The following is a 25062-nucleotide window of genomic DNA, read 5'->3' as shown; positions in this document are numbered from 1 at the left end:
TTGGCCTCCCAAAGTGCTGGGATTACAGGCATGAGCTACTACACCTGGCCCTCTTTTTTTTGAGACAGGGTCTCAGTCTGTGGCCCAGACTGGAGTGCAGTGACCATGATCTCAGCTCATTGCAACCTCCACCCCCACAGCCTTCAAGTGATTCTAGTGCCTCAGCCTCCCTAGTAGCTGGGACCACAGGTGCCACACCACCATGCCCGGCTGTTTGTTTTTTTTGTTTTTTTTTTTGGTATTATTAGTAGAGACGGGGTCAATCCATGTTGCCTAGGCTGGTCTCGAACTCCTGACCTCAAGCAATCCGCCTGCCTCAGCCTCCCAAAGTGCTGCGATTACAGGCGTGAGCCACTGCACCAGGCCTGCTTCTTTTTTTTTTTTTTTTTTTTTTTTTTTTTTTTGATGAACTCACAAAAAGTCCCAGGCCCATTTTTCCAACCATCATTCCAATATCAACCACAAAGCAGCGCCTCCTACCAGTCCCACCCCCATGAGAAAAGAAAGCCAAGGGCTGCTGTGACCTGTCCTCAGGCCCTATTTTCCGTTTTGATAGCAAAGTTCTCCTTTTCTCTTCCCAGAGCATCTGTCTGAGTAAAGGTCAACAGAACACTTATCATGGGCCATTTCCATCTTCTGGGTTTTCTGGACATTTCCTGCGGCTCAGAGGCAGACAGTAGCCCAGAAACAAAGCTCTGACAGAGTCACGCGAGGCCCACTAACCTTGACTTCTAAGCACATGACCTTGGTCACAACAGGAGCCAGGCACGAGTGCCTCACTGCATTTTCACAGCCCAATCCCATCTCCACCAGCTGAAGAAAAGGGGAATCCAAAGGAAGAACAAGGAGCTTAAAACACACAACTTCATCTTTGGAAAAAATAATATTTAATACTAACCACTGTTTATCTCCGTGCAGGGCACAAGCTGAGCCACTTACAAGATTAACTCACTGACCCTTCGCAACAACCCAAGAAGGCTGCCACATTTTTGGCTCCTGTCCAATTTTAGAGACGAGGAAAGTGAGGCACACAGAGGGAAAGTGGCTTGCTCAAGGTCACACAGTTATCTGACTGCCTGGGAGGCCAGTCGCTCCTGGCCTCGGACACACTACCTTGAAAAACACAAAAACAGCTGGGCACAGAGGCCCATGCCTGTAATCTCAACACTTTTGGAGGCCAAGGCAGGAGGATCGCTTGAGTCCAGGAGTATGAGACCAGCCTGGGCAATATAGTGCGAATCTGTCTCTATAAAAAATACAAAAATTAGCTGGGCGTGGTGGCACACGCCTATAGTCCCAGGTACTTGGGAGGCTGAGTTAGGAGGACCACTTGAGCCGGGGAGGCAGAGATTGCGGTAAGCTGAGATCGTGCCACTGCACTCCAGCCTGGGTGACAGAGCAAGACTCTGTCTCAAAAAAGAAAAAGAAAAAAAAAAGAAAAGAAAAAAGCAACAACTACCTACTTTCTAGCTTTCAGTTAATTATATTTCAATTTTCCCACTCAGGCCCCAGTTGCCTCCTCTCAAATTCTGGTTCCAGGGCACCTCCCACAAGTCTTGGAATCCAGACAGCAGAAATACGCAAGGTCAAACACGGGGATGGGGTACCTACCAGAGGCAGAGATCACCTACAATTACCCCCAAGCAAAACCCAACCACCTGGCAATTTCTGTGGCAGAAAGTCCTTAACGAAAGAAAAAATAAAAATAAAAAAGAAAATTAAAATTTAAAAAAATATTACAACTGGACTTCGTGAATGAGTTTCTTAAGATAAACAAAGCGCCCCCCAAACATACTCATTAGCCATCAACTACCAATTGCCATCAATAAAATACGTCCTGATACAAAACCTCATGGATGTTCACCCTGTTTTGCCCCCTCCTCAATTCAGGAGAAGAAAATAAACAAGAGAATATTCTGGAATTCACAGCAACACGAACCCAGATCACCATGTGAATCTTTGCAAAAAATAATCTTGCTGTTACTACACCTGGCAACAAGGAAGCCACAGGTTTTCCCCTGCTAAAGAAAGTCCATCTGCAAAGAGGCTCCAATCACCCCCAGACCCTCAAGGCAAAGTCTGTGTTCTATTTCCACCCCTGGGGTCACTCTCCAACCCCACTGGCTTAAAATGGGAGACATATCAAAGTGTGGTAGGTTATTAAACACAATGATACCCTACTAAAAAAACAAACAAACAAAACCAAACCCTCCAATGGGGCCCTGGAGGATGACTTTTCAACACTCCAAATGCAACCCTCGAGGAAAGGCCGGCAAAACAGGACAAGAAAGTATTTTTGGAAGCTGATCACCAGCTCCTAAGAACCAAGGCTGTTTCTCCTGATTCCTAAACAAAAGAGGAGAGAGAAACAGTCGTGTCCAGATTTGCCTACTGCGTTCACCAACAATCAAGACAGCACGAGACAGAAGTGCCTTCCTTCCTGGAACAAAGAGGCAAATCGCATTACGGAGAAGCTGAAGCCCAAAAGACTGGGGCTTAAACCACAGCAAGTGGACTCCAGACACCCAGTCAGGCTCCGCAGGCCACGTTACAGAAGAAAACTTGCCGGGGTTAAATCTAAGGGGCATCCCCAGAGAGGAGCTCCACGTGTTGCAGGGAAGGGAGGGCAGGACCACAGCTACCAGGGTCCTGGGCGTCCTCAGCTGCACCCCAAGTCTACCCCGAGCCGAGGGTCAGGTAGGGCACATCAAGGGTGAACATCCCCCTTCTTCCCTGGTTCCCCCAAACTTCCCCCGCAGTATTTAAGTAGAAAGAACAAAAAAAAACAAAGCTAGGTAACCACAGAAGAGTAATGTGGCTTGTACGACAACTTTGGGGAGACAATGAAAGTCCCTTTCTACAATCTAAGCCCCTCCCCAGCTCACCCCGTTGGTCACGGAGTATTTTTCGTGAAAAGGGGGGACCCTAACCACAAAAAAGATGGGAAAACAGAAGCAGGGAGACACCCCTCTTCCCGCCCCCCATCTCTAGCGTCCCCTTCCCTGGAAGGTTGTTTTTACAGACGGGAACCCCAAAACAGGAACGCCTCCTCACGGCGGCTCTGACCCGACCCGACCCTCCAAAACCCCAGGGCTGGGCACGCGGCCCCCCACGCTCTGCTCCGCAGACACTGAGTCACCCAAGTTTCCCCCATGCCTTGCACCCCCGAAAGGGGCTGGGCCGCGGGCGATGTGAGGGTCCCGGGCCCCCCAGGCCGGCAGCAGAGCGGGGAGCGGGGTGCCCCGGGCGGCTGCGGGCCCGGTGCTTTCCCTCCCCGCCGGCCTCCCTCCGTCCCGCCGGCCTCACGCGGCCCCCGGCACGTACCCAGAGCGGGTCGGAGCCATCGGCGCTGCAGAAGCCCCGGAGCGCCATGCCGGTGGCGCGGGCGGCGGCGGGCACCGGGCGGCGGGTGATCGGGCCCGGTTGCTGGCGCGGGCGGCGGCGGGCACCGGGCGGCGGGTGATCGGGCCCGGCTGCTGGCGCTAGCTCTGGCGGCGGCGGCGGCGGCGCAGGGAGCCGGGGCCGCAACGCCGCCTGGTTGGCCCGCGCGTCACGGGGATGCGGCGGCCCCGCCCCACCCCGCCCCGCCCCGGCGCCCGCTCACCTCGCGCGTCTTGGCGTGGGCAGCCGGACCAGCCACCTCTCGGCGCCCCGGGCCTGGACCCCGCGCCACCCCCACCCCAGATCCTCCAAGGCCTAGGCCCACCCGCTCGCGGACGGGCCTGGGGAGCGTTGGCTCGCCTTCCGGAAGCGCCTGGGATCTTTGGGGCCACACACCCTGCGACCACTTTTCAAATCCTGTTTAAGGACAGTATCCGTCACCAGGGGAAAATAACGTGAACGGAGCCCCCTACCTGCCTGGAGTGTACCGGGCGCCTTAACTGTGCCCTCATTTCATCCTGTAAAGTCTCCACTTTCATGAAGGAAGAAACCCAGGTGCAGAGAGGTTGAGTGATTCCCTCTGCCCAGCGTCACCTGGCTAATCACTTGCAGGGCTGGGATTTGAACCCGGTCCGCTGACTCCAAAGCTGAGTCACACAGAAGGAGGTGAATACTGTTATTCACCTACCTTTTACAGATGGGGAAACTGAGGTTCAGAGAGGCGAAGTGACTTGCCCGAGGTCACACAGTTAATAAGGAGTGAAAGTGGAAGTGAGATTCAAACCCGTGAGCAGCCTGATTCCAGAGCACTGATGACCCAGACGGCGCCAGTCTCCATCACTAACAGCTGTTGACCTCACCTGTGTGCAGAGCGCCTTTGCTTCTTCCCAACCTCTTTAAGCATCACTTAGAAATAACCAGGTTATTGATCCTCACCTCAGAGGTAAGGAAACTGAAGCCTGGAGACATGATAATCATAGGCCAGGCATGGTGGCTCATGCTTGTAATCAAGCACTTTGGGAAGCCCAGGCGGGCCGATCACATAAGGTCAGGAGTTCAAGACCAGCCTAGCCAACATAGCAAAACCCTGTCTCTACTAAAAACACAAAAATTAGCCGGGCATGGTGGCGGGCACCTGTAGTCCCAGCTACTTGAGAAGCTGAAACAGGAGAATCACTTGAACCTGGGAGGCGGAGGTTGAAATGAGCTTAGATCACACCACTGCACTCCAGCCTGGGCAACAGAGCAAGACTCTGTCTCAAAAAATAATAATAAAAAAATTAATATGCATTCACAGTGACAAGGCTTCCTAAGGCTGTGTTCTTAGCAATTTACACAAATTAACTTGTGCAATCCTCACAACCCCATGAGGTAAGAAGTAGTATTATCCCCATTTTGCAGATGAGGCCACTAAGGCCCAGAAAGACAGTAAATTGTCAGGGATTATTTAGATGGTAAGTGATTAAGCCAAACTTTGAACCCAAGAAGTCTAGCCAGGGAGGTGGGAAGTCTATAATAGCATCCATTGCGCCATATTACTTTTGAACTGTTTCATAGGCAGACAGGTAGAGACAGAGGAGCTAGGGCGAGGCCGCAGAGTGTAAATTTCACTGTGATACCAGCGATGCCTTTCTTTTCTCCTCTCCTCCTTAATCTCCTGCCTGATGTGGGTTTCCATAACACATGCGCACAACAGCTGCACCAAATAAAACAGAAACAGTGTGTGCATTTGAGACCTCCCCCCAATCAAAGGACCTAGCGAGGGAAGGAGGAAGGAGGAAGGTAGATAGGATTGTTTTCTGTGATTTTTTTATTGGCCCGGGCCCCCCAAGGGTGAATGAGTTTCTAAGGGATAATTACTTTCATGTAATAATGCCAGTTATGCTGTTGCTTGACCTTTATACTGTCAACAAATATTTATTGAGCATTTACTATATGCCAGATGTCTTGCTAGGAACAAGATAAAATTGCTACTCTTATATAGCTTAAAGGATTGGAATTTTTTTGGATTGGGATTTTTTAAAGTGTTTCTTATGGTAAGATGGCAGATGTTAATCAAATATTACATTTTTGAAAGGGTATTTACAGGCCAGAAGTAGTGACTCACGCATGTAATCTCAGTGCTTTGGGAGGCCGAGGTGGGAGGCTCATTTGGCCCAGGAGTTCAAGGCTACAGTGAGCTATGATTGCACCGCTGCACTGCAGCCTGGGTAACACAGCGAGATCCTGTCTCAGGAAAAAAAACAAAAAAAAAAGCCAGGGAAGGGGAGATATGTACAACTATGGTCACAGCTAGAAAAAAAAAGTGGTGGCCGGGCATGGTGGCTCACGCCTGTAATCCCAGCACTTTGGGAGGCCAAGGCAGGCAGATCACTTAAGGTCAGGAGTTCAAGACCAGTCTGACCAATGGTAAAACCCCATCTCTACTAAAAATACAAAAATTAGCTGGGTGTGGTGGCAGGCACCTGCAGGCTCAGCTACTCGGGAGGCTGAGGCAGGAGAATCACTTGAACCTGGGAGGCGGAGGTTGCAGTAAGCCAAGATCATGCCACTGCACTCCAGCCTGGGCGACACAGCAATACTCTATCTCAAATAAATAAATAAATAAATATAAAAATACAAAAATTAGCTGGACATGGTGGTGGGTGCCTGTAATCCCAGCTATTCAGGAAGCTAAGGCAGGAGAATCACTTGAACCCAGGAGATGGAGGTTGCAGTGAGCTGAGATGGCCCCACTGCACTCCAGCCTGGACGACAAAGTGTGACTCCATCTCAAAAACACAAACAAAAAAAGTGGGCAAAAGTGGGCCTAAGTTAGCAATTTATACCACCCTTGCTGGGGGGTGGAAGTCAGAGAAGGCTTCCTGGAGGAAGAGGCTTTCAAACTGAGATACAAGGAACGCGTCTGGGTTCCTTGGGCCTGGGTTGTGTTCTGGGCAGAAGAAAACAGTTTATAGCAAAGTTATGAAGCAGGGAGGGTCCTTGGAGGAAACTGAAGACAGCCTGGATGGCAGGAACCCAGAGAAGAAGCAAAAGAAATCCATCCGGAGCAGGTGGGGTCAGAAGGAGCCAGAAGGAGCCAGGGCAGGCAGGTACCTGTCGGCCAAAGGAGGGTCAGTGGGAACCACTGGTGGGTTTTAGGCAGGGCACAAGACAGAGTTGGATTTCTTTCCATGTTTTATTCATTCACTCTTTATTCATCCTTTCAACAAATATTTATTGAGCAAGCACATGAAAACGTGCTCAACTTCATTAGTCATCAGGGAAATGCAAATAAAACCCCAGTGAAATACCATCATACACCCACCAGAGTGACTGGAAACAAAGACTGAAAATTCCGAGTGCAAAGACGTGGATTAACTGGAAAAGGCATGCTCTGTTGGGAGGTATATAAACTGGCTTAACTACTTTGGAAAACTAACAATTTGGCTGGGTGCAGTGGCTCATGCCTGTAATCCCAGCACTTTGGGTGGCCGAGGCAGGTGGATCTCTTGAGCTCAGGAGATTGAGACCAGCCTGAGCAACATGGTGAAACCCCATCTCTACAAAAAATACAAAAAGGTGGGCCAAGGTGGGTGGATTGCCTGAGCTCAGGAGTTCAAGACCAGCCTGGCTGACATGAGGAAACCCCATCTCTGTTAAAAATACAAAAAAATTAGCCAGGCATGGTGGCACATGCCTGTAATCCGAGCTACTCGGGAGGCTAAGGCAGGAGAATTACTTGAACCTGGGAGGCGCAGGTTGCAGTGAGCTAAGATCGCGCCACCGCGCTCCAGCCTGGGCGACAGAGTGAGACTCTGTCTCAAAAGTAAAATAAAATAAAATAAAATTAGCTGGGCGTTGTGGCACATGCCTATAGTCCCAGCTACTTGGGGAGCTGAGGCACAACACTCACTTGAACCCAGGAGGCACAGGTTGCTCTGAGCCAAGATGGCACCACTTCACTCCAGCCTAGGTGACAGAGTGAGACTCCATCTCCAAAAAAGAAAGAAAACTAACAATTCGTGCTAAAGTGAAACATACAATTACATAGTGACACAGAAATTCCACTCGCCTCCAAAAGAAAGGTGAGCTTACATCCACCAAAACACATCTACAAAAAATGTTCATAATAGCAACAATATGTATGAATCCCACAAAACACAACAAGGAGCAAAACAAGCCAGACACAAAAGAGCATATTTGCCATGATCTCATTTACACGATGTTCAACAATAGGCAAAACTAATATACATTATTCAAGAGCCAGGCACTGTGGCTCATGTCTGTAATACCAGCAATCTGGGAGGCCCAGGCAGGAGGATTGCTTCAGGCCAGAAGTTTGAGACCAGCCTGGGCAACATAGTGAGACCTCATTTCTACAAAACAAATTTCTTTTTTTTTTTTATTTTTTGAGACAGACTCTCTCCCTTTTGCCCAGGTTGGAGTGCGGAGGCATGATCTCAGCTCACTGCAACCTCTGCCTTCTGGGTTCAAGTGATTCTCCTGCCCCAGTTTCCCAAGTAGCTGGGATTACAGGTGCGTGCCACCGCACCTGGCTAATTTTTTTGTATCTTTAGTAGAGACGGCGTTTCACCATGTTGGCCAGGCTGGTCTCAAACTCCTGACCTTGTTATCCACCTGCCTCGGCCTCCCAAAGTGCTGGGGTTACAGGCGTGAGCCACCATGCCTGCCTCAACAAAACAATTTTAAAGATTAGCTGGGCATATTGGCACACACCTGTGGTCCTAGCTACTCAGGAAACTGAGATAGGAGAATTGCTTGAGCCCCAGAGTTCCAGACTGCGGTGAATTGTGTACGATTGCAACACTGCACTCCAGCCTGGGCAACAGAGGTACACCCTGTCTCTGAATAATAATAATAATAATAACATATGTTGATCAAAGTCAAGATAGGAAGAAATGTCCTAGGGAGATGGAAATGTTCTATAACTTGATTTGGTGGTAGTTATGTGGTTTTAAATATATATATACACACACACACACACACGTACACACACATTTATATTTTAAAATTCATTGAGCTTGGCTAGGTGCAGTGGCTCATGCCTGTAATCCCACCCATCACTTTGGGAAGCCAAGGTGGGTGGATCACTTGAGGTCAGGAGTTCAAGACCAGCCTGGCCAACATGGCAGACCCACATCTCTACTAAAAATACATAAATTAGGTGTCCTGGTGCACGCCTGTAATGCCAGCTACTCTGGAGGCTGCAGCAGGAGAATCACTTGAACCCAGGAGGCAGAGATTGCAGTGAGCCGAGATCGTGCCACGGCACTCCAGCCTGGGCAACAGAGTGAGACTCCGTCTCAAAAAAAAAAAAAAACTTCATCAAGAGGACATTTAAAGTTGCTGTACTTTGCTCTATGAAAGTTAAACTCAATTAAAAAAAATTTTTTGAGCTATGATCTTGCTCTTGCTCTGTTGCTCAGGCTAGAGAGCAGTGGTGCTCACTGTAGCCTCAAACTCTTGGACTCAAGCAATCTTCCTGCCTTAGCCCCCCAAGTAGCTGTGACTATGGGGGACACCACCACGCCTGACTAACATTTTTTATAATATTTATGTAAAATGGGATCTCACTACGTTACCCAAGTTGGTCTTGAACTCCTGGCCACAGGCGACCCTCCTGCCTTAGCCTCCCAAAGCGCTGGGATTACAGGCGTGAGCCACTGTGCGCAGCCTCAATTAAAATTTTTAAAATAGAAAATAAATAAACGTGAGTCGGGCACGGTGGCTCACGCCTGTAATCCCAACACTCTGGGAGGCCGAAGCGGGTGGATCACCTGAGGTCAGGAGTTCAAGACCAGCCTGACCAATATGGTGAAACACCGTCTCTACTAAAAATACAAAAATTAGCCAGGCATGGTGGCGCATGCCTGTAATCCAAGCTACTCAGGAGGTGGAGGCAGGAGAATCACTTGAACCCAGGAGGCAGAGGTTGAGGTGAGCCGAGATGGCGCCACTGCACTCCAGTCTCAGAGACAGAGTGAGACTCCATCAAGAAAGGAAAGAAAGAGAGAGAGAGAGAGAGAAAGAAAGAAAAGAGAGAGAAAGAAAGAAAGAGAAAGAGCGAGAAAGACAGCGAGAAAGAAAGAAGGGAGGGTGGGAAGGAGGGAAAGAAAAGGAAAGAAAGAAAAGCAAGAAAGAAATTTATTGCGAGTCTCCTGTGTGCTGGATACTGTTTTAGGTGCTGTAGACACAGGAGTGACCAAAACAAAGAAGGAAGTAATTATAGACCAAACAAATTAGTCTACCATTTTCCAAAAGCGGAAACTGGGTTTAGAGGGAAGAAGTAATTTGTTGCAGATCCAGCAGCTGGGATGTGGCAGAGATAAGGCTCAGCTCTGCTCCTAACCACCAAGCCTCTCTGTGCAACTCTTTCAGCCACAGGCTCACACCACCCCCTTTGCCTTCTTTCTAAACCCCTTCCTCCCCATTAGGGGCTCTCACAATGTAACAAACCCTTAGACCGACAGACTCGGCCCTGCATCAAACCCACTCAACTGGCAGCAAAGTGATTCATGATTAAAATGCAAGATTTGAATTTTGGATTTCAAGCATCACTAAACTGATAGGTAGCACAGAGAATGCCAGAGTTCCTCTTTTTATTTCCTGTAATCACAGCGCTCTGTTCTTGTTCGTTTATTTAGGAGTACTTTTCACTATTTGTAATCATTCATTTATTTATTTGCTCCATATGGCCTCCCCAGCCAGACTGAGAGCATTTTTTTAATTTTATTTTTATTTTTTTTTAAGATAGAGTCTCGCTCTGTCGCCCAGGCTGGAGTGCAGTGGCAGGATCTTGGCTCGCCGCAACCTGCATCTCCCAGGTTCAAGCGATTCTCCTGCCTCAGTCTCTTAAGTAGCTGGGACTACAGGCACACACCACCACGCCCAGCCAATTTTTGTATTTTTGGTAGAGACGAGGTTTCACCATGTTGGCCAGGCTGGTCTTGAACTCCTGACCTCAAGTGATCGGCCCGCCTTGGCCTCCCAAAGTGCTAGGATTACAGGCGTGAGCGCCTGGCCCAGATTGGGACCTTGAAGCTGCTGCTACCTGTGACCTGAACTTCTGTACCTACCTCCTCCTTGGTCTCCCCACTTCCTTTCTTTCCCCACTACAATCAGAACGCCTCACAGCAGCCCCAGGGGACCTAGTAAAGCACCCTGCATGCAGCTTCCCATGGCCTCCCTTTGTCCTTGGTATAAAATCCTGCTGGAAAAAAATACAACAATTCTACTTCTAGGTATATAACCAAAATAAGTGAGGCCGGGCGCAGTGGCTCACGTCTGTAATCCCAGCACTTTGGGATCCCGAAGCAGGTGCATTACCTGAAGTCATGAGTTCGAGACCAACCTGACCAACAAGGAGAAATCCTCTCTCTACTAAAAATATAAAATTAGCCGGGCACAGTGGCGCGTGCCTGTAATCCCAGATACTCAGGAGGCTGAGGCAGGAGAATTGCTTGAACCCAGGAGGCAGAGGGTGTGGTGAGCCGAGATTGCACCATTGCACTCCAGCCTGGGCATCAAGAGTGAAACTCCATCTCAAAAAAAAAAAAAAAAGAAGTAATGAAAGCAGGGGTTCGAACAGATATTTGTACACCCATGTTCACAACAGCATTATTCACAGTAGCCAAAAAGTGGAAGCAGGCCGGGCATGGTGCTTCCTCCCGCCTTAGCTTCCCAAGCAGCTGGGATTACAGGTTGGCACCACCACGCCCAGCTAATTTTTGTATTTTTAGTAGAGATAGGGTTTTGCCATGTTGGCCAGGCTGGTCTTGAACTCCTGGCCTCAGGTGACCCGCCCACCTCGGCCCCCCAAAGTGCTGGGATTACAGGTGTGAGCCACCATGCCCGGCCACTTCTTTTCTTACCATTTAATTACCCTAAGTTATATACAAGTCATATACTAGTCATATACTAGATGTATTTATGGTGTCTTGTAAGTATGTAAATCTTTTTCTTTTTCCCACTAGAATTTCAGCTCCATGATGGAGGGATTTAGCTATGTTTTGCTCACTTATGGACTCAGAACATTTAGACCAGGGGTCAGCAAAGTTTTTCTGTAAAGAGCCAGATTGTACATTTTTTAGGCTTTGCAGGCCCTGCAGTCTCTGCCACCATTTCTCACATCTATCATGGGAGTGCAAAGGCAGCCATAATACATAAATGAGGCTGAGCGTGATGGCTCACACATATAATCCCAGCACTTTGAGAGGCCGAGGTGGGAGGATTGCTTGAGCCCAGGAGTTCGAGACCAGCCTGGCCACCAGGGACTAACCTTTAGTGAGAAAGTCAGGTTTATTCATTTACTGAAAACAAGGAAAGGCTGGATGGTGGCTCACGCCTATAATCCCAGCACTTTGGGAGGCCGAGGCTGGGGGATCACTTGAAGCTAGGAGTTCAAGACCAGCTGGGGCAACATGGCAAAACCCCATCTCCACAAACAATACAAAAATTAGCCAAGCATGGTGGTACATGCCTGTATTCCCAGCTGCTCGGGAGGCTGAGGTGGGAGGATTGCTTGAGCCCAGGAGGTAGAGGTTCTACTGAGCTGTGATTGCACCACTGCACTGCAGCCTGGGCAACAGAGTGAGACCCTGTCTCAAAAAAAAAAAAAAAAATGGAGGGAGAGGGACACCAGAGCAACTGAGCAGCTATGGGTTGCTTCATCAAACAAAGGCAAAAATTAACTTCTAAAGTTTAGTAAATGTGGACCACTTTGTTCAGGGAACCCTTATCTGAATTGCTGTGCCTGGGTATCCAACTGCCCAGATCCTCCAAGCAAGAAGAAAAAATTTCATTTGTACTGACATATTTTCTTTCCTTTTCTTTTTTCTTTTTCTTTTTTTTGAGACAGAGTTTTGGTCTTGTCGCCCAGACTGAAGTACAACGGCACGATCTCAGTTCACTGCAACCTCTACCTCCCAGGGTCAAGCAGTTCTGCCTCAGCCTCCCAAGTAGCTGCAATTACAGGCATCCGCCACCATGCCTGGCTAATTTAGTGTTTTTAGTAGAGATGGGGTTTCACCATGTTGGTCAGGCTGGTCTCGAACTCCTGACCTCAGGTGATCCACCTGCCTTGGCCTCCCAAAGTGCTGGGATTACAGGCGTGAGCCACTGCACCCGGCCTGCACTGATATATTTTCAAACTGCAAATTATCTATGATTTCCTGGAACAAAGTTTCTCAGCAAGTCAGAAAGCAGTGGTTCACAGTAGGAAGTCACCATGGCACTTTACAGCTGCAGTGTCCTTGGGAGAAATATTATTTCCTGTTATCTTTGCAGATATCTTTATCTGGTTTTGAGGGGTTTTATTTTTTTCTGGAGAAGGTCTTGCTCTGTTGTTCATGCTGGAGTGCAGAGTGCAGTGGTGTGATCATAGCTCACTGCAGCCTCGAACTCCAGGGCTCAAGCAATCCTCCTGGCTCAAGCGATCTGCCTGCCTCAGGCTCCCAAAGTGCTGCGATTACAGGTGTGAGCCACCATGCTTGGCCTGTTTGTTTGTTTGTTTCTCTGAGACAGGGTTTCCCTCTGTCACCCAGGCTGGAGTGGCATGGCATGATCAGAGCTCACGACAGCCTCATACTCCTGGGATCAAGGGATCTTCTTGCCTCAACCTTCCTAGTAGCTGGGACCACAGGCACGTGCCACCATGCCTAGCTAATTTTTGTATTTTTCTTTGTAGATATGGTGTTTTGTCATTTTGCCCAGGCTGGTGTCAAACTCCTGGGCTCAAGCAATCCTCCTGCCACGGCTTCCCAAAGCTCCGGAATTACAGGTTTGAGCCAACATACCTGACCCATTGCAGGATGTTTTAGCCTCATTCCTGGCCCCTACCCACCAAATGCCAGGAATGTACCTGCACACACACCCTGACGTTGTGACAACCAAAAATGCCTCCCTACGTTGCCAAATGTCCCCTGGGAGGGCAAACTCGACCTGGTTGAGAATCATTGCTGGAGAGGACGTCAGACTGGAAAGGGACATGATTTGATGTACAGTTTTGAAAGGCCATTCCCTGTGCCCAAAATGTGTTCCCAGCCTTAGACAATGAGTGCATTGCATTCATCTGGACACAGTGATTGGTTCAAAGAGAGCATGTGACCTAGTCACAGCCCAAGAGTCACAATGTAATTTGGGCTAAGAATCTGGGGAAAGAAGCCAGGTGCGGTGGCTCATGCCTGTAATCCCAGCACTTTGGGAGGCCAAGGCGAGCAGATCACCTGAGGTCAGGAGCTCCAGACCAGCCTGGCCAACATGATGAAACCCCGTCTCTATTAAAAATACAAAAATTAGCGGGACGTGCTAGTGCATGCCTGTAATCCCAGCTACTCGGGAGGCTGAAGCATGAGAATCGCTTGAACCCAGGAGGCAGAGGTTGCAGCAAGCCCAGATGGTGTCAATGCACTCCAGCCTAGGGCAACAGAGTGAGACTTCGTCTTTAAAAAAAAAAAAAAAGAATATGGGGAAGGAGAGTCTTGCTTCTGACTCCTCTCACTGGAAGTCTGAGGGGACCCAGGTACCTGAATGACATCCATCGTGTCCCTGCTACATGAAGCCTGAGGCTGGGGCCAAAAAAGGGCAAGCAGAAGTCAAGAAAGGGAGAAAAACAGACTCATGATGGCTTCATTTGCATCCTGGATTCAGCCCTACCCATGAACGTTTTATTTACAGGATCCCCAAATTCAGACTTTCAGATCTTTTACCAAAAAAGGCCTAACTGTCATGGGAGACCTTGGGCTTGGGCTTCAGTCTTCCTCATAGCTCTGCTCTGCGTGGACTTTCCCTGCCCAGCCCAAATCCTCACCTTCAAATTCTGCCAGTTTCAGTGCCTCGTGCCTGTAATCCCAGCACGTTGGGAGGGTGAGGGAGGCAGATCACTTGAGGTCAGGAGTTCCAGACCAGCCTGGGCAACATAAGGAGACCCCTGTCTTTATTTAAACAAAAAACAAAAAAACAAAACGAATAGAAAAGAGACCAGGTGCAGTGGTGGCTCACTCCTGTAATCCCAACACTTTGGGAGGCCAAGGTGGGCAGATCACTTGAGGTCAGGCGTTCGAGACCAGCCTGGCCAAAATGGCAAAACCCCATCTCTACTAAAAATACAAAAATTAGCTGTGCGTGGTGCTGCATGCCTGTAGTCCCAGCTACTCAACAGGCCGAGGCAGGATAATCACTTGAACCCGGGAGGCGGAGGTTGCAGTGAGCCAAGATCGTGCCACTGCACTCCAGCCTGGGCAACAGAGCGAGACTTTGTCTCAAAAAAAAAAAACCAAGAAAACAAGACAAAACAAAAAAAAAAACCCTGAAAATGTCAATTATATATGGAATATCAGTAGCACAATGTATAGCTGTTGTAACATGGTACCGAAGTCCAAGATCAAAGTGCTGGTAGATTCAAGTGTCTGGAGAGGACCTGCTCTTCTAGATAGCTGTCTTTTCACTGTGCCTTCCTATGATAAGTGGCAGGGGATCTCTCTGGGGTCCTTTTTATTTATTATTATTTTAATTTTAAATGGAGATGGCGTCTCACTATGTTGCCCAGGCTGGTCTCAAACCGCTGGGCTCAAGCGATCTCATCACTTCGGGGGCCTTGGTAGCTGAACCATTACAAGCGTGAGCCACCACATCCAGCCTGGGGTCCCTTTTATAAGGGCACTAATCCCAGTCATGAGAACTCCACTGTCAAGACCTAATCATCTCTCAAAGGCTCACCTCCTAATACCATCACCTTGGGGGTTAGGATTTCAACATATGAATTTTGGGGCATATAAACATTCAGAATATAGCATGGAGACTGTAGTGAGTTAAAAGTGAAAACTGCTTAGAATTCAGTTTAAAGACAAGTTACACTCCTCCCACCCCATAAAGCAAGTGAACTGTATTGATCCCAACCACAAAAATTAGACATTCTAGATGAATGTCTTTGAGAAAATGAATCAGAGAGAGTCCAGATGTAGCAAGAGACAGAGTAGAAGAAGGAGTGAGAAATCAATGCAACTATCAACAGGAGAATTCAATGAGAGGCCCTTAAGAATGGTGAGATCCCTGGCTGGTCGTGATGGCTCACACCTGGAATGCCAGCACTTTGAGAGGCTGAGGTGGGTGGATTACTTGAGCTCAGCAGTTGGAGACCAGCCTGAGCAACATGGCAAAACCCCGTCTCTACCAAAAATAGACCAAAAAAATTAGCCGGCTGTGGTGGTGCACACCTTTGGTCCCAGCTACTTTGGAAGCTGGGAGGATCACTTGAGCCCGGGAAGTTGACGCTGCAGTGAGCCACAGTGGCGTCACTGCACTCCAGTCTGGGTGACAGAGCAAAACCCTGTCTCAAAAAAATGAAAATAAAAATAAAAAAGGGTTGGGTGCGGTGGCTCACGCCTGTAACCCCAGCACTTTGGGAGGCTGAGGCTGGCGGATCACTTGAGATCAGGAGTTCGAGACCAGCCTGGCCAAAATGGCAAAACCCAGTCTCTACTAAAAATACAAAAATTAGTTAGGCATAGTGGTGGGCGCCTGTAATCCCAGCTACTCAGGAGGCTGAAGCAGGAGAATCACTTGAACCCAGGAGGCAGAGAGGTTGCAGTGAGCCGAGCTCACATCACTGCCTGGGCCTGGGACAGCCTGGGCCTGGGTGACAAAGCAAGGCTGCGTCTCAAATAAAAAAGAAGAAAATTTGAGTTGCTCAACACACATGTTCCTATCTGAGGTTGAATGAGGCCACACCCTGACTTCTTGTTTCAGCTGTCCTATTGTAAATGTCCTTTTTTTTTTTTCTTTTTTTGAGATGGAGTCTCACTCTGTCTTCCAGGTTGGAGTGCAGTGGCTTGATCTCAGCTCACTGCAGCCTCTGCCTCCTGGGTTTGAGCAATCCTCCCATCTCAGCCTCCCGAGTGGCTAGGATTACACGTGCCCACCACCACGCCCAGCTATTTTTTGTATTTTTTGTAGTGACGGGGTTTCATCATATTGGTCAGGCTGGTCTTGAACTCTTGACCTCAGGTGATCCACCCACCTCGGCCTCCCAATGTGCTGAGATTACAGGCGTGAGCCACTGCGCCAGGCCACAAATGTCCTTTTTGCAGCATTTGTGTGCCATAGGTTTCACATTTCTATGGTATTTATTATTGATTTTGCTGTTTGAAATGGCCCCCAAGCATAGCACTGAAGTGCTATCTGGTGTTCCTAAGAAAATACATGTTTTGGGTCCGGCGCGGTGAATAGTGCCTCTGTCGACATGTGTGTATGTGCATCTATGTGAGTGCATGTTTTCATTTATTTTGTGAATATTCTAGGAGTAGAATTGCTGAGATATATGGTAATTCTGTGTTTAACTTTTTGAAAAATCATTAAACAGTTTTTCTCAGCAGCTGAACCATTTTGCATTTCCACCAGCAATGCATGAGGGTTCCAATATCTCCACATTCCTGCCAGCATTTGTTATTTTCTGCATATTTATTTATTTATGTAATTTAGAGATAGGATCTCACCCTATTGCTCTGGCTAGAATGCAGTGGCATGATCATAGCTCACTACAACCTCAACTCCTGGGTTCAATCCTCCCGACTCAGTTTCCCAAGTAGCTAGAACCACAGGGGTGTGCCACCACTCCCAGCTAATTTTTTAATGTTTTGGAGAGATGGCAGTCTTGCTATGTCGCCCAGGCTGGTCTCAAACTCCCGGACTTAAGTGATCCTCCTGCCTTGGCATCCCAGAGTGCTGGCATGAGTCACTGTTCCCAGCTGCACCCCCCAGTACACACACTTAAAAAAAAAACTGTAGCTGTCCTAGTGTGTGTGAATTGAGACCTCACTGTGGTTTTTGTCTGTGTTTCTCTAAAGACTAATGATGTTGAACATCTTTTTATGTGCCTGTTGGTGATTTACGAATCTTCTAGGAATGTCTATTCAAGTCCTTTGTTCATATTTGTTTCCCTTTTTTACTGCTGCTGCACAAATTAACTTTGTTCATGTTTTAATTACATTAAAACATAGACTTTTATCAGATACATGGTGTGCACATATTTTCTCCCATTCTGTACATTGTCTTTTTACTTTCTTAATAATATCCTTCAATGCACAAAAGTTTTTAATTTGATGAAGTCTAATTTGTCTATTTTTCTTTTTTGGCTTGTACTTTTGGTGTCATATCTAAGAATTCATTGCCAAGTCCAAGATCATGAAAATTCATCCTTGTGTTTTCTTCTAAGAGTTTTATAGTTTTAGTTCTTATATTTATAATAATTTTTAAGGTAATTGCAAGGTTAGGGTCCAACTTCATCCTTTTGTACATGTTTATCCAGTGGTCCTAGGACAATTTTTTTAAAAGGCTATTCTTTCTCCCATTGAATTGTCTTAGCACACCTGTCAAAAATCAATTGACCATAATTGTATAGGTTTATTTGTGAACTCTCAATTCTATTTCATTGGTTTATATGTCTGTTCTTAAGCTAATACCACACTGTTTTGATTACTGTAGCTTTGTAGTAAGCTTTAAAATCAACAAATATGAGTCCTCCAACTTTGTCCTTCTTTTTCAAGAATGTTGTGGCTATTTGGAGTCTTTTACAATTCCATATGAATTGGAGAATCAGCCTTTCCACTTCTGCAGAAAAGACCATTGAAATTGCATTAAATCTGTTGATTGCTTTGGGTAGTATTGACATCTTAACAATATTGAGTCTTCTAATCCATGAACATGGGACGTTTTTCTATTTGTTTAGGTCTTCCTTAATGTCTTTCAGCAATGTTTCATGGCTTTCAGTGTACAAATTTTGAACATCTTTTGTTAAATTTATTACCAAGCATTTTTATTGTTTTTGGTGCTATTGCAAGTGGATTGTCTTAATTTTCTTTCCTTAGTTTAATTTTCAGGTTGTTCGTTTACAGGTTGTTCACAGAATAATTGTTCAATTATTCTCTGAATAATTCTAACCAGGCCAGGCATGTTGGCTCACGCCTGTAATCCCAGCACTTTGGGAGGCCAAGGCAGGTGGATAACTGAGATGAGGAGTCCAAGACAAGCCTGGCCAACATAGTGAAGCCCCATTTCTACTAAAAGTATAAAAAATTAACTGGGCATGATGGTGCATGCCTGTAATCCCAGCTACTTGGGAGGCTGAGACAGAAGAATCTCTTGATCCAGGGAGGCAGAGGCTGCAGTGAGCCGAGATCATAACACTGCACTCCAGCCTGGGCAACAGAGTGAGACTCTGTCTCAAATAATAATAATAATTCTAACCAATGAAGTATGATTGGCAAAGACGTGTGTCATTTTCAATCATACCTCATTGGTTAGAATTTTTTTATTTTTATTTTATTTTATTTTTGAGATGGAATTTCCCTTTTGTTGCCCAGACTGGAGTGCAATGGCATGATCTCGGCTCCGGGTTCAAGCGATTCTCCTCCCTCAGCCTCCCAAGTAGCTGGGATTACAGGCATGCACTGCCATGCCCAGCTAATTTTTGTATTTTTAGTAGAAATGGGGTTTCGCCATGTTGACCAGGCTGGTCTCAAACTCCTGACTTCAGGTGATCCACCTGCCTCAGCATCCCAAAGTGCTGGGGTTACAGGCATAAGCTACCATGCCCAGTCTTGGTTAGAATTATTCACAGGGTCAGGTATGACTACCACAACCTTCAATGAGATTGCAGAATTCTTCTCTGAAATTCCTGGCTTCAAACGATCCTCCTATTGGCTTCCCAAAGTGCTGGTATTACGGGTGTAAGCCACTGCACCCAACGAGTATATCTTTTAAAAGAAACATTCAGGGAACAAAAAGGAGTTCTCAGAAATTAAGAAAGTAAGAAGTAAAAAAAGAAAAGGAAAGAAGAAAAAATTGCTGAAATCTTGCAGAGATCAGAGAAAATGGAGAACATTAGAAGGTCACACAAAAAGATCCCACATCTAAATAATAAGCATTTCAGAAAAATAAAACTGACAAAACACAGGGAAAAAAAACTGTAGATGAAATAATAAGAGAAAAAATTTCGGAACTTACAGGTGTGACAATTTTGCACTCCAGCCTGGGTGACAGAGTGACACTCTGTCAAAAAAACAAAACAAAACAAAACAATTGACCATAGATGTATGGGTTATTTCCAGACTCTCAATTCTGTTTCACTAATCTATATGCCTATCTTCCTACCAATACCAAACTTTTCGATTATTGTTGCTTTGTAGTAAATTCTGAAGTCACCAAGTGTGAGTCTTCCAACTCTGCTCATTTTTCAAGATTGGCTGTTGGGTGCAATACCATGTGAATTTTAGGTTTGAATTTTCCAGGTCTGCAAACAAGGACATTGGGATTTTCATAGAGATTACATCAAGTCTATAGATCACTTTGGAGTAGTATCGCCATCTTAACAATATTGAGTCTTCTAATACATAAACGTGTATTTTTAGAGATATATGGCATGGCATTTAAAGTAATCTATCATGATCTGTGTAACTTCCTCTAAAGTATTTCAACAGACCACAATAAGATATTACTCTAATTGTGCTAGAATGGCTATAATGGAAAAGTAAACAACAGCGTCAAAAAGGAATGTGGGTTCTGGTTTGTCTTCCTCTCCCTAACTTCATGTCTAGCTTTTTTTTTTTCTTTGAGATGGAGTCTCGCTCTGTTGCCAGGCTGGAGTGCAGTGGCACAATCTCGACTCACTGCAACCATTGCCTCCTGGGTTCAAGCGATTCTCTTCCCTCAGTCTCCCAAGTAGCTGGGACTACAGGCACCCACCACCATGCCCAGCTAATTTTTGTATTTTTATTAGAGACGGGGTTTCACCATGTTGGCCAGGCTGGTCTCAAACTCCTGATCTCAGATGATCCACCTGCCTCGGCCTCCCAAAGTGTTGGGATTACAGGCATGAGCCACTGCGCCCAGCCCACAGTTCATTTTTGGTTTTGTTTTTTCCTCCCAAGAGTGTCTTGGGTACTTTGACTCCCTTTTATTCCCCTATCAGTTTTGGAATCAGATTGTCAAGTTCTACAAAAAAAAAAAAAAAAAAAAAAAAGGCTGAGCTTTTCATTGGGATTAAATCTGATCTATGAATCAATACAAGAGTTGGCGCCTTCAAATCTAGGCTCTTCCAATCAACGAACAGGTATATCTCTCCATTTATTTAGGTCTTCTTTACTGTCTCTCAACAAAATTTTTTAATAGTTTTTATAGAGGTTCTGTAAGTCCTGTATGAGATGTTATATCTTACCAGGTCCTCCCTGGGTACAAGAGGGAGAGTTGCTTTTCACCCTTTTGGACTGTTTGAAGTTTTCTCTAACCACATGCATATATTTTTCAAAATAAAAATTATTAAGATTTTTGGCCCTTCTGTCTGGCGGCAGCAATCAGGTAAGCCAAGACGGGTGCATACAAGTACATCCACGAGCTGTGGAGGAAGAAGCAGTCTGATGTCATGAGCTTTCTTCTGAGGGTCCGCTGCTGGCAGTACCGCCAGCTCTCTGCTCTCCACAGGGCTCCCCGCCCCACCCGGCCCGATAAAGTGCACCAACTGGGCTACAAGATCAAGCAAGGTTATGTTATATACGGGATTCGTATTCTCCGTGACGGCCGAAAATGCTCAGTTCCTAAGGGTGCAACTTACGGCAAGCCTGTCCATCATGGTATTAACTGAAGCCTACAGTTGATTGCAGAGGAGTGAGTTGGATGCCACTGTGGGGCTCTAAGAGTCCTGAATTCTTACTGGATGGGTGAAGATTCCACACACAAATTTTTTGAGGTTATCCTCATTGATCCATTCCATAAAGCTATCGGAAGAAATCCTGACACCCAGTGGATCACCAAACCAGTCCACAAGCACAAGGAGATGCGTGGGCTGGCATGTGCAGGCCAAAAGAGCCATGGCCTTGGAAAGGGCCGTAAGTTCCACCACACTATTGGTGGTTCTTGCCGGGCAGCTTGGAGAAGGCGCAATACTCTCAATCTCCACTGTTACCACTAATATAAGTAAAGTTTGTAAAACTCATACCTAATAAACAATTAGGACAGTCAAAAAAATTACTAAGATTTTTGAGCCAGGTGCAGTGGCTCAAGCCTGTAATCCCAGCACTTTGGGAGGCCGAGGTTGGCAGATCACTGAAGGTCAGGAGTTCGAGACCAGCCTGGCCAACATGGCGAAACCCTGTCTCTACTGAAAATACAAATATTAGCTGGGTGTGGTGGTGCACAAGTGTTATTCCAGCTACTCAGGAGGTGGAGGCAGGAGAACCGCTTGAACCCGGGAGGCAGATGTTGAAGTGAGCTGAGATTGCGCCACTGCACTCCAGCCTGGGTGATAGAGTCAGACTCCATCACAAAAAAAAAAAAAAAAAGAAAAAAAAAGAAATTATTAACATTTTTGAATCAGCACTCTATTATCATTGTTTATACATCAAAACTATAAGTAGGCATGCAGTGGAAAGTCTCTCTCCCACTTCTGGACCTATTCACAATATTCCCAATCCCTCCTTCTCAATAGGTAATGGCTATAAATTAATATCTTCTTTATCCTTCCAGAATTCTTCACGCACATGTCCTTACATGTATACTTTCTCTCGTCTCAAGATAAATGCCATAGACTGCGTGTCTTTTTGCAGAATCTCTTGCAAGACTCTGTGAACACAGTGAGAAAACATGGACCCAGGAACTGTGTTCCTTACATGCAGCTGAAGCTGAGTCTGCAAGTCCCAATGCATGCCAATAAAGAAAGTTCTGCAGGCCAGGTGTGGTGGCCCATGCCTGTAATCCCACCACTTTGGGAGGTCAAGGTGGGCAGATCAACTGAGGTCAGGAGTTCAAGACCAGCCTGGCCAATATGGTGAAACCATGTCTCTACTAAAAATACAAAAAATTAGCTAGGCGTGGTGGCATGCACCTGTAATGCCAGCTACTCAGGAGGCTGAGGCAGGAGAATCACTTGAACCTGGGAGGCAGAGGTTTCAGTGAGTCAAGATTGTGCTAGCCTAGGCGACAGAGCGAGACTCCGTCTCAAAAAAAAAAAAAAAAAAGGAAAGCTCTGCAGAGTTCTCCAGGGTTACACTCTGTTCTCTGCACTACACCCCCAACTTTTTTTTTTTTTTTTTTTTTTTTTTGAGACGGAGTTTCACTCTTGTTGCCCAGGCTGGAATGCAATGGTGTGATCTCGGCTCACTGCAACCTCCACCTCCCAGGTTCAAGCAATTCTCCTGCCTCAGCCTCCCGAGGAGCTGGGATTACAGGTGTGTGCCACCATGCCTGGTTAATTTTGTGTTTTTTAGTACAGACAGGGTTTCACCATGTTGGCCAGGCTGGTCTCAAACTCCTGACCTCGTGATCCGCACGCCTGGCCTCCCAAAGTGCTGGGATTACAAGCGTGAGCCACTGCACCCGGCCTGCATTGCCCTTTTTAATTTTTGATCACCATTTATTAAGTTACAAAGAGCCAGGCCCAGGGCTGTGCTAAGCACTTTACATATTTGGCATGTTTTCTCTTTTTTACTCCTTCCAGCAGCCAGGGCCTATGAACTTACAGAAGGCATGGTGCCCAAGGCCCACAATACTTTTAGGGCCCCATGAAAATGTTTTACTTCTTTTAAAATCAGAAGAAAAAATAAACATAACCCTGCCTTTATTACATATATATATTATCTTTAGTTTTCAGTTTTTGGTATTTTTGAGCAGGAGCTCTGGTGCCCAGGCTGGAGTGCAGTGGCACAATCATGGTTCACTGCAGCCTTGACCCCCTGGGCTCAGGCAGTCTTCCCACCTCAGCCTCCCGAGGAGCTGGGACCACAGGTACATGCCACCACTTCTGGCTAATTTTTATTTTTTTTATTTTTTGTAGAGAAAGGATCTTGCCATGTTGCCCAGGCTGTTCTTGAACTCTTGGGATGAAGTAATTCACCCACCTTGGCCTCCCAAAGTGCTGGGATTTCAGGCATGAGCCACTGCACCAGGCCTTGTTATATTCATCCTTATACTAACACGGTCATAAAATATGATTTAAAACACTTTTTTCTTATGGAGGAAGGAACCCACCAAAAAAATCCATGTGACTGAGTGTGGTGCCGGGTGCCTGTAGTCCCAGCTACCAGGAGGCTGAGGCAGGAGAATCACTTTAACCTGGGAAGCGGAGGTTGCAGTGAGCCAAGATCATGCCACTGCACTTCAGCCTGGGTGACAGAGTAAGACTCTGTCTCAAAAAAAAAAAAAAAAAAAAAAAGGCCAGCAGTGGCTCACACTTGTAATCCCAGCACTTTGGGAGACCAAGACAGGTGGACCACCTGAGGTCAGGAGTTCGAGACCAGCCTGGCCAACATGGTGAAACCCCGACTCTACTAAAAATACAAAAAATTAGCTGGGCATGGTGGCGGGTGCCTGTAATCCCAGCTAATCGGGAGGCTGAAGCAGGAAAAATCAGTTGAACCCAGGAGGCGGAGGTTGTAGTGAACCAAGACTGTGCCACTGTACTCCAGCCTGGGCAGTAAGAGCAAAACTCTGTCTCAAAAAGAAAAAAAAAAAAGAAAAAAATCATAATGTGGCCAAACCAGCAACCCTATGACATGGGTACTATTGCTATGCAGTTTATCCAAGGGAGGAAACTAAAGTCTGAGAAGTGATTTAGCCCAGGTCAGGTGGCTGGAAGGGGTGGGAACACGGACTTGAACCCAAGCCTAGTGACTCTAAAGCTCTTATGCTGGGCCACTCAGCTGAAGAGACTCCAGTCAGCACTTTCCTATGGAAGGGACGTGTTTGGTCACAACTGGGAAGTTGTACCCCACAAAAAAGAAGGCTCTGGGGAAATGTGATACAGTCTTCACATATTTTAAGGGCTGTCATGTGGAAAAGGATTAGCTCTTTTGTGTTACTTCCCAGGGCTGAGCTAGGATAGGTGGGGTGTGTTGCAGGAAAGGTAGGGGGTGTGTGTGTGTGTGTGCACGCGTGTGCGTGTGTGTGTGTCTCGCTCTGTTACCCAGACTGGAGTGCAGTGCAGTGATCGCCACTCACTGCAACCTCCACCTCCTGGGTTCAAGTGATTCTCCTGCCTCAGCCTCCCGAGTAGCTGGGACTACAGGCAGGCACTACGACACCCAGCTAGTTTTTTTATTTATAGTAGAGATGGGGTTTCGCAATGTTGGCCAGGCTGGTCTCTGGCTCCTGACCTTAGGTGATCCACCCTACTCAGCCTCCCAAAGTCCTGGGATCACAGGCGTGAGCCACCGGGCCCCACCAGGAAAGTAGATTTTGGCCCAGTGATATAACAAACTTACTGGATGTGATAAGCCCACTGTCAGTGGTGGTTTATTCTTAAGATCAAAGATGTGGAGTTTGACCCCAGTCACAGACAAGAGCATTGTAAACAAGGCTGTATTGCAGGGGATTGCTGCCTTGGGAGGGGAGTTGGACAAGAATTTGATGAATTTTTATGTCCCTTTCAACTCTAAGATTCTATGTTTGCAGGGCCCAGCACGGTGGCTCACGCCTGTAATCCCAGCACTTTGGGAAGCCAAGGCGGGCAGATCACCTGAGGTCGGGAATTCGAGACCATCCTGGCCAACATGGTGAAACCCCGTCTCTACTAAAAATACAAAATTAGCTGAGCATGGTGGCGTACTCCTGTAATCCCAGCTAGTCGGGAAGCTGAGGCAGGAGGATCACTTAAAGCCGGGAGGCAAGGGTTGCAGTGAGCCTGGATAGTGCCAT

General features: G+C 46.9%; 2 protein-coding genes across 30 annotated transcripts in view; one reads left to right on the top strand and one right to left on the bottom strand.

The window, feature by feature from the left end:
• The window catches only part of ABCC1 (ATP binding cassette subfamily C member 1), a 187263-nt gene extending 183513 nt beyond the window's left edge, over positions 1-3750 (bottom strand). For 16 of the 29 annotated variants that reach the window (XM_016929514.4, XM_063796772.1, XM_016929517.4 and 13 more), the window contains exon 1: positions 3325-3524. In XM_016929514.4, coding sequence (XP_016785003.1) covers positions 3325-3372 — 48 coding nt within the window. In that variant the 5' untranslated portion in view covers positions 3373-3524. Of the gene's footprint in view, positions 1-3324; positions 3541-3604 lie in introns of those variants that run through there. The other 13 variants (XM_016929506.4, XM_016929515.4, XM_016929513.4 and 10 more) reach the window with 8 other exon arrangements.
• Positions 3751-6345: 2595 nt separating this feature from the next.
• Positions 6346-21379, top strand: LOC104004456 (large ribosomal subunit protein eL15-like). The gene is given in 2 exon segments (XM_054669686.2): positions 6346-6511; positions 20739-21379. Coding segments are annotated over 2 exon segments (771 nt in total). The 3' UTR covers positions 21344-21379.
• The last annotated feature ends 3683 nt before the right edge of the window (positions 21380-25062 follow it).

This window comes from Pan troglodytes, chromosome 18 (assembly GCF_028858775.2).
Source record: "Pan troglodytes isolate AG18354 chromosome 18, NHGRI_mPanTro3-v2.0_pri, whole genome shotgun sequence".
In the NCBI taxonomy this organism is placed as follows: domain Eukaryota; kingdom Metazoa; phylum Chordata; class Mammalia; order Primates; family Hominidae; genus Pan; species Pan troglodytes.
The sequence above is the reverse complement of the archived record's forward strand: the minus strand, read 5'-3'. Positions and strand labels throughout refer to the sequence as shown.